The sequence below is a fragment of the Mus pahari genome, chromosome 9 (genome assembly GCF_900095145.1).
Source record: "Mus pahari chromosome 9, PAHARI_EIJ_v1.1, whole genome shotgun sequence".
NCBI lineage: Eukaryota > Metazoa > Chordata > Mammalia > Rodentia > Muridae > Mus > Mus pahari.
In genome coordinates this window covers 69,145,542-69,154,852 of record NC_034598.1, presented here as the reverse complement: position 1 = coordinate 69,154,852, position 9,311 = coordinate 69,145,542, and the positions used below count along the sequence as shown (strand labels likewise).

Genomic DNA, 9,311 nt, shown 5'->3' with positions numbered 1-9,311 from the left:
ATATATATATATATATATATATATATATATATATATATATATATATATATATATATAGTCCACCACTGTCACTCTCTGATCCATCTCCTCCCTTATCTCCTACTCCTTCTCAAATCCATGACCTCATCTTTAATCATTATGACTATGTATGTATATGTGTATATGCAAAGCACCCCGCTGCGTCCGTTATTGCATTATTACAACAGACCCAGGATATCTTTTGTTAAGATAGGTCACCCTCTTTACACAATATGCAAGAAGTATGTATAGAGTAGTGATGAGGAGGAGAATATGAAAGAATAAATTTTAATTTTATGGAGATTTACAAGTATGAATACTACATTTATAACATTTCCCCCTATTCCTGCCTACAATTCCTGAGTCACTTGCACTTGTCTTTCAAATGCATAACACCTTAATTATTATTGACATATACATATACATGCATTTTATAACTGTAAACTGCTGAGGTATATGGACATGTTTAGCACTGATCTCCTGGCATTGGATAAACCATCAGAACACTTGTCCCAGGAGAAGACTGTTTCTCTTTCAGCAGCCATTATTTGCATGTAACTCTTCTTCAAGGCTTTAGGGCCCTGTGGGGTTTCCCCCATCCAGATTGGCATGTCATCTGGGGCTGTCAATGGGCAGCTTTTCATTATGCGAACATATTTTTAAGGTTCATTGAATATAGCTTAAACTTTAGGTCGTCTTCCTGTTTAATCAGTGACACTGTATGAACACTAACAAAGTTCCTCTCTTCCCGAAGCATATTTTGTTCATACAACATTTTAAAATTATGTTCAAAATTCGAATTTTCCCTTAACAGGATCTTAATGCTTTTGGTTGATAGTGTAAATAGGTCATATGTAAATCAATGTGTCACAGTAGTATGTAATAATTGTGGAAAACGTGGAAAATATAAAAGAACAAATAAAGACAAGATAGTCTCAGTTCTCCTTTTCTTACTTTAAGAGAAATTAATTTGTGTTCTTTATAATAAAATATTTCAAAACACAAATTCTACTTCAGGTCTTTAGTCATTGATTAAATATACATACAATTTTATCTTCTACATAACTCATTTTGAATGACCATAGCAGTGAAATTATTTATATTAAGAGCATAAAATTCTAGGGCCTTTATATTGGGATCACAATTTGTAATTGATTTATTGATTACTTAAAACCCCCAAAGAGAAGAATATTTATGTTAACTTTAAAAACTTAAGCCATTAAAATTACCACATTTCCATCAAAAGGTTACTGAGGGTACAATTGAACATGACAGTAGAGATGAAATTATGTTGTTTTCCAATATTGAAAATAATATTTTGTTCAAACTACTAAGTAAATTTTAAAAAGACAATTATTATACAATATGTTACCTAATAATGCTTATGTGCTCATCTTTTAATAAGAAAAGTTTAGGACTAATTACTGTAAGAAATGATAATGCTTGAGTTTAAATGAGGATTGTTACATTTAGAAATCTGAAAAAAAAAAGTGTTGCAAGTGTGAGAGCTTATAAACAATTGCTATCTTGAAAGCTGTTAGAATATAAATGGAATGAAAATCTATCATCTCTGTGAACAATTAATAGCTTGCACCTCATAGGATGGCAAGCTATATTTTATTGAAACACTACATTGAAATATTACTTCAAAGTCTGCCTTTGACTTGGAAGCTGTGAAGGCATCCATGCATGTTCTGGTGTTGTTGCTGTGGTTGTCAATTTTCTAATTAGTTCTGTTAATCCGAGTCTCTGATTTGTTCACTCATCATTCAGGTGAAATCCCTTGGGGATCATGAGTGGAACAGAACTCAGCAAATTGGAGTACTAGGAAGCCACCCATTCGAAAGTGACACGGAAATGTCTGATATTGATGATGATGACAGAGAAACAATTTTTAGCTCAATGGATCTTCTCTCTCCAAGTGGTCATTCTGATGCCCAGACTCTAGCTATGATGCTTCAAGAACAATTGGATGCAATCAACAAAGAAATAAGGTATCGATACTGATGGTGTTAAGAGCTTAGAAAACCTTAGTACTTTATATAAGTTTCTCAAACTGTAAGGCTAAGCATCTCCTGATGCCTTGTTAGATCTTCAGAAAATCAGAAGTGGGATTATAGTCTTATACAACCATGTCTCCTTTCATTACTTTGAAAACTCGGAGCCAATGAAACATATAGAATATGTGTCTTATATGAATTATTTCATAGTAGAAATGACAATGGTTTATAATTACTTATTAGATATAGAAGAGATTGTTCAAGTGGAAAGTTCTATTATGCATCTAAAGGTATAGAATTTGAAATTTCAAGTATACACTATAATAATTTGATAATAAACTAAACTGATTTTTCTTAATCATAGTAATTCCATGAAATTTAAAGTTGTTCAACCTCAGAAGAAAATGGAAATGCTTGTTTAGAAATAAAATTTTCACAGTACTTAACTGAGTATTTATTAGGAGAAATCTAATTGCTGTTAAGTGACCTCATAATAAAAAGACCTAATTCTCTGTCTTATAGGCTAATTCAAGAAGAAAAGGAATCTACAGAATTGCGTGCTGAAGAAATTGAGAATAGGGTGGCTAGTGTCAGCTTAGAAGGGCTGAACTTGGCGAGGGTCCATCCAGGTACCTCCATCACTGCCTCTGTTACAGCTTCATCACTGGCCAGTTCATCTCCCCCAAGTGGACACTCAACGCCAAAGCTTACACCAAGAAGCCCTGCCAGGGAAATGGACCGCATGGGAGTCATGACCCTGGTATGATTATGTGTCCAGAGAAAGTGGACTTGTTACAGTTATTCATACTTTAGCTAACAGTACAGGATATTTCCTCTCATCTGGCTTTTTCTGCATTTTATTGTTTACTTACACAAGTAAATAATGTGTAAATTTGTTTACCACAATAGCCATTTCTGATAGTTACCATACTTAATCCATCACATTATGGGTTGAGGGAACAGTACCCATTGACATTGACAAAACATTCTCAGAGCCACTAGGAAGGCAGGAATCTAAATATGCATCAGAACTCTAAAATTACTTAAACCATGGGTATCTTTTATCAGCTGAAAAGTACATCAGTGCCTTTATAAATTTAGATAATAGCAAAAATTATGTACTATAATGCACCAATATAACAATGTATCATTTTGTAATACACATTTTCTATGAAATCTTCCAAAATATCTGTACCACATCTTCATATACATTTTTATATGTATCATATAGATAATTCATGGTTCTCTTCTGATTTTTTTCATTTACTGTTACATTTGGACATTTAAGTAAGGAAGGGCACTGGAAAGAACTAATAAGTGAATGGGCCACTTATTAAAAGTAATACAGGAAGAAATCTGGTCAATTTCACTGGCATGACTAATGCATGCTGCAAGGTGTGGTCATTTAACGCCCATCACAGATGGAAGCAGAAGAGAACTTTCTCCACGGAGCGAAGAGAGAGATAAGGCTTTGCATAGATAAATTGCCTTTGCTTAAAAGTGGCTAATTAATAGAGTTGGATTTTCCTCAAAATTACTTAATTCTAAAATGATTTAAATTTCCTTTCTTGACACCAGGTGAAAATTAAAAAACATTTCAAAAAATGATATAAAATACTGTTTCTCTAATGAATATTAAAATTATAAAACTCCAATGAAAAATAAAACAAATTAATGTTAGAAACTAATTGAAATACAAGTGGATAATACACACTGTAAAATCTAGCCAGCTATAACAAAATGGAGGACAATTAATGACAGCATAGGTTCACCTGGATTTTATGTAGTATGGTAAGAAGATCTTGAGTTGACTGTGTAAGAACACACTGACCTCATGTATATTTGCATATGCTCCATAATCGGAATAGAGAAATTCAACTCAATTATGTGCCACAATTGCATAATTAGCCATACCATACAGCCCCATGACTATTGTAGTTCAGAGGATTCACAGATGGGAAAAACTGCTGATGATCAATGCCTACATCATCTTAATAATACTTTTAGTACCATAAAAGCTAGACAACATGGAGGCAATTTCTTATTCATACTAACCTTATTTCTCCATATCTTGCGATTAAAAAATGTATCATGTCTTTAGCAATAGAAACTTATGAAGTTCTGGTTTGCAGTGAAAAGCAGTAACAGTAATTTGTAAACTTTTGGATGTCTCTAGGATATCAACAACCAGCAACTCAAAGGGAGATATTCTACACGTGCACTGTGTTTTACTTGGTAACCTATGGCTTTAGGAAAGATTATTATCCCTCTATAATTCCAATCAAACTATTCACAAGAATGTAAATACATATTTCAGAAACTAATGAAATGCTAACATCCAAACATCCATACATCATTTATCCATCTACCACCCCTTCTTCTGTTTTCTTTGTCCCACCACCTGATACCACTTCTTTCTGATACATATCATCTGTTTACCTTATAAGAATAAAGTATTTATGATCACTTAGGTCTGAATTTTTAGTTCATCAAACAATTTCTGAAAAGAAAATGGCAATTTAAATATCTATGCCAGAAAAGCAGTGTATGCATTCAGGAAGTATTTAACACACAATAAAACTCTGCAACCAGCCTCACTGTATAACGATCTATAGTTAGGTGTTCTTTAATCTACATAAAATGCTGTAGAAAAATAATCATTTGAAGCTAATTTGTTTTTGAATATTATTCATTCAATATTAGAATGTATTTAGAAAATAATGCAATGAAAAATGATAATCAATTTATAGATGCTAACCAAATTGTAACATCATCAAATGCTGATCATTAATTAGTTCTCTTTTATGTTTCTTTTATTACTGCCATTTGCAGCCAAGTGATCTAAGGAAACATCGAAGAAAGGTACTGTAAAAACTTTTAAATGTTTATTAATTGGGCATCATTTTTTCTTTAAAGCACCTAAAATATTATTGTCCAAACTATTTATTAGCATAGAGTAAATATTTATGTATTTAGGTGTTGCTGAGTTTTAAGATATGATTATAACAGCAAATAATTTAAAATAATAATATTTCAGGTTGCTAAGAAAAGATACAATTATGAGAATTGACTCATATATGCCACTCCTGGTAAAGCAAGATACCTTAAAATCAGTGTTAGAACAGCATTGGTTGTTTTCATTTCTTTCCACTGTTGACTGCTTTTCACGATTCACTTATTGTTACTCAATTGATGAGCCAATAGATCTTGGCATACTTATAAAAAATAACAGTTCTTTACCAAAAATTTCCAAAGAATACGGGACTCGGTGCACTGAGAAAGTGGCAGGGATATGCAAGAGGCAGGAGCGGGAAGACAGCAAATCTAAGGGGCCTCTTTGGTGTCTGTTTCAGAAAATGAAGAAAAGACAGGTTAAGCAAGTTTAGGATTGATAGGAGTTCAGGTGACATATGGTGTTGAGCATCTTTTCCTGGGCAATTCAGTCAAGTTATCATTACATTGGGAGTATAGACATCATCTATGGAGAGTGATTCCTAGAACAAGATCTTGGTTAATAGGTTTTTATATAAAATTACTTACAAAGTAGCTTATTATCTCTACCTATTAGTTAGCCTTATTGCATACTCCAGCAAGATTTTACTGAAAGGACCCTGATATAGCTGTCTCTTGTGAGGTTATGTCAGTGCCTGGCAAACACAGAAGTGGATGCTCACAGTCAGCTATTGGATGGAACTCAGGGCCCCCAATGGAGGAGCTAGAGAAAGTACCCAAGGAGCTGAAGGGGTCTGCAGCCCTATAGGTGGAACAACAATATGAACTAACCAGTACCCCCAGAGCTCATGTCTCTATCTGCTTATGTAGCAGAAGATGGCCTATCATTGGGAAAAGAGGCCCCTTGGTCTTGCAAACTTTATATGCCCCAGTACAGGGGAACACCAGGGCCAAGAAATAGGAGTGGGTGGGTATAGGGGACTTTCAGGATAGTATTTGAAATGTAAATGAAGTAAATACCTAATTAAAAATTGGAAAAAAAAGAAACAATCTAACTAGATAACTCAGTCAAGATAGGTATTTACTATAAATTTTAAGACATCAGAAACCACATGGAGGAACAAACTCAAACTCATACAAGTTGCCCTCTGGCCTAAAAGAACACTGTGGCACATAGTAGAACATACCCTCCCTCCACACGAGAGAGAGAGAGAGAGAGAGAGAGAGAGAGAGAGAGAGAGAATTTATATAGAGAAAGGAGTGGCCATTTTCTTAATTATGGGATAAATCAAAACACCAAATATGATATGAAGTCAATATAAAACACAATGAATTTGATTCTGGATGCACATGGGAAAGATTTCAGATGACAGCTTGCCTCCTTATACCATCTTCCTGATGAGGTGATCAAGGGCTAAGGAGATAGCTCAGGCACTGAGAACACCTGCTGTTGCTACAGCTTACTGGAGTTTGCTTTATAGCACCCACATGCTGGCTCCCAGAGGATCCAAGGACCATTACTGCCTCTGCAGGCTTGTGCGCATGCATATAGGCAAAGAAAACCCTGATACCCATGGTGTCAAAACATGGTTTTGACATCTTGAAATATTGAAAAAGATTTGGCAGTTAGTGTATGCTAAAAACACATCTTAATCTAGAAAATATAATTAATTATTTCTTAAAGATATATATGTTACTGCTACAGAATTTAAGTTGGTGGAAATTTTTGTGTCTTTTCTTAGTTATGATCTATCTTCAAAACTAAGTTTCTCTATATATAATTAGTCCATAGAGACAACTTTAATATACATATATGACCAGATATATGACTGTCAACTTAACATTACTAGTTGGCTCTAAGTGATCAAATTTGCCTTTAGGGTCATCAGCTTTTGACTTCCTCTACATGCTGTAATGATCTAACACAATTTGGAATATAGAAAGAAATATATGTAACTGATGCTTTAAAAAGCTTGCAAAGAAAGAACAAAGATAGGATGAAAGATTTTGTAAGGAAAATTGGTGACTGCAACAAAAGACTGCAGGAGGAAAAACTGACCAAAAACTGTTGTGTAAGGACAAAGATTTATTATTCAGTTTCACTTAAATATCCGAAAAATTGATTAACATAAGCATTATTATATTTATTTTATTGACCGATTGCTGGATCCTTCTACCTCAAGGCCTAGGGTCTCTTTGTTTCTAGTGTCTTAAGTAGCTGACATTGGGAAGAGTGCAGTTTGATGGTACACAGAGGTATATTTTATTTGAAGATGTATCAGGGAGAAAATCGAGAAGCAGAAATGAATCCTCTTAGCAGGAACCATTACAGGAAAGAATTATGGTTAGATCATGAATCTGTGAAAATACTAGTAAGCTAGAACTGGATCTGAACTATGCTCAGGCAGGTTAGAATAAATGCAGGCTTAAACATCTTTGATATTATCACACTGAAGTCATACTGAAAACAGTTATTGAAAAGATTCTTCAGATAGGGCCATATGGTTGAACAGAGGGAAGGGATTATATCCAGGGGTCTCTATGAATTGTAAGAGTAACCTAAGCCAAGCAAATAAATGACTTGAAAAATTCAGCATTATGTCCCTAGAATGCATGAAGGCTTCGTCATATATAACCACCTCAGTGCACAGTACACTTAAGGTAGTAAGGAATTTTGCAGTATACAGCTTTAAGTGGGTGCTATAGCCACAGAAGCCCCTCTCATGTGTATTTCCAGATTCATATATCAATAGCCAATTTCCATAACTTTAATCTCTCTGCCTATGCTGTACGGTGCAATGACAACACTGATTTGTGCCAAAAATTTAAATAATCATTTTGTATTTCTATTTCCTGAAAACTGAATTTTTTTTTGTTTGTTTGTTTGGTTGGGTTTTTTTTTTTGGGGGGGGGAGATTTTCAGGATTCTGAACAACATTGTTCTTTGCTCTCAAGCTTCACATCTTTTGTGCTTGCTTTCAAAATTTCCCATCATTTGTAGCAAAATTGACCAATTTTTAGGAATTATGTTTTTAGCTTTCATTTGCCTCACTGGGGAAAAAACTATATTTCTTATTACCCACACATGTTTTATTTTGTTGTTGTTTTTTTTCTGTATAAATGTTTATTGAGCCCTCTTACTACATGTCTTAAACATGCTTACTTTGTGTTTCATTATATTGATTAATGTAAAGCACTTTTTCTGACTAAGCATATTTTATCAACTTGTCTTCCTTCCTCCTTTCTATATGCTTGCTCAAGGATGCCTTTGCTGTAAGACTCTTACTAGGCATAACTTCTTTTCTTCATAAATTTCTTGAAATGTGGCCAGGTCCTCTTGTAGAGAGCATCTATCCAGGGACTGGCAGTGCGTCTCAGAGGCATGCTTGCCTAATAAGAGAGGTGCTGGGTTTATATGCAGTATTGAAAATAAAATGTGTGTCCACGAATGGCAAGAATAGTTTCCTATTGATATATGACTTTTTCACCCTTAAACCGCATTTTTAGGTAATAGCTCATTAGCTTCAAGATATAGCAGCTTTACTCTTAAATAGATGTGAAGATCATACCTTTACTGATAAGAGCTTGCCTGTGTAAGACATGTATGTCTGAGTTAGAGTCACTCTAGTATCCTTACCTTAATGAGTCTTCCTTTAAGGCACTTTCATTTGGACTTATAATGTGCTGACTGAATGTATGGCTCCTGTTTCTAGATTGCAGTGGTGGAAGAAGATGGACGGGAGGATAAAGCGACAATTAAATGTGAGACTTCTCCTCCCCCAACACCCAGAGCTGTCAGAATGACTCACACCTTACCTTCTTCCTACCACAATGATGCCCGGAGGTAAGACTCAAGCAGTGTGCACATTAAAGACTTTCTTCCCCAAATTCTTTGTCTTTCTTCACAATTGATAAACTATTAGCTAACTTAGAGAAAAATAAGATTTAAGGGGGACTCAGTTGTCAAGAGTGCTTACTGCTTTTGCAGAGGTCCAGAGCCTGGTTCCCAGCACCTACTTTGGACATCTCCTCAATGCATAGAACTCTAGCTCCAAGGGATCCAGTAGCCGCTAATATCTAATTTGCAGACACATGTACTCATGTGCATGTGACTCACATACAGACATACATGTATATACATAATTCAAAGATAAATTTATTATGTATATAATTTTGACTTGAATTATAATTTTCCATAATGCTCTTTTCCTGTTCTCCCCTTTTCCATATCTCTTGCAACACTTGAAAATTACCAGTCTTGTATCGCTTTTACTTTCAAAATTAGCAAGCTAATACATTTTTATCTTTGTGTTCTGTTACCAGTCTAGTAGAAAATAAGAA

At 34.5% G+C, this 9,311-nt stretch overlaps 1 protein-coding gene across 38 annotated transcripts in view; it reads left to right on the top strand.

Moving 5' to 3' along the window:
• Ppfia2 (PTPRF interacting protein alpha 2) overlaps positions 1 to 9,311 on the top strand; it is a 443,940-nt gene that overhangs the window by 372,915 nt on the left and 61,714 nt on the right. For all 38 annotated transcript variants that reach the window (XM_029542153.1, XM_029542171.1, XM_029542168.1 and 35 more), the window contains 4 exons: positions 1,792 to 2,012; positions 2,541 to 2,778; positions 4,851 to 4,880; positions 8,684 to 8,814. In XM_029542153.1, coding sequence (XP_029398013.1) covers positions 1,792 to 2,012; positions 2,541 to 2,778; positions 4,851 to 4,880; positions 8,684 to 8,814 — 620 coding nt within the window. The remainder of the gene's footprint in view (positions 1 to 1,791; positions 2,013 to 2,540; positions 2,779 to 4,850; positions 4,881 to 8,683; positions 8,815 to 9,311) is intronic.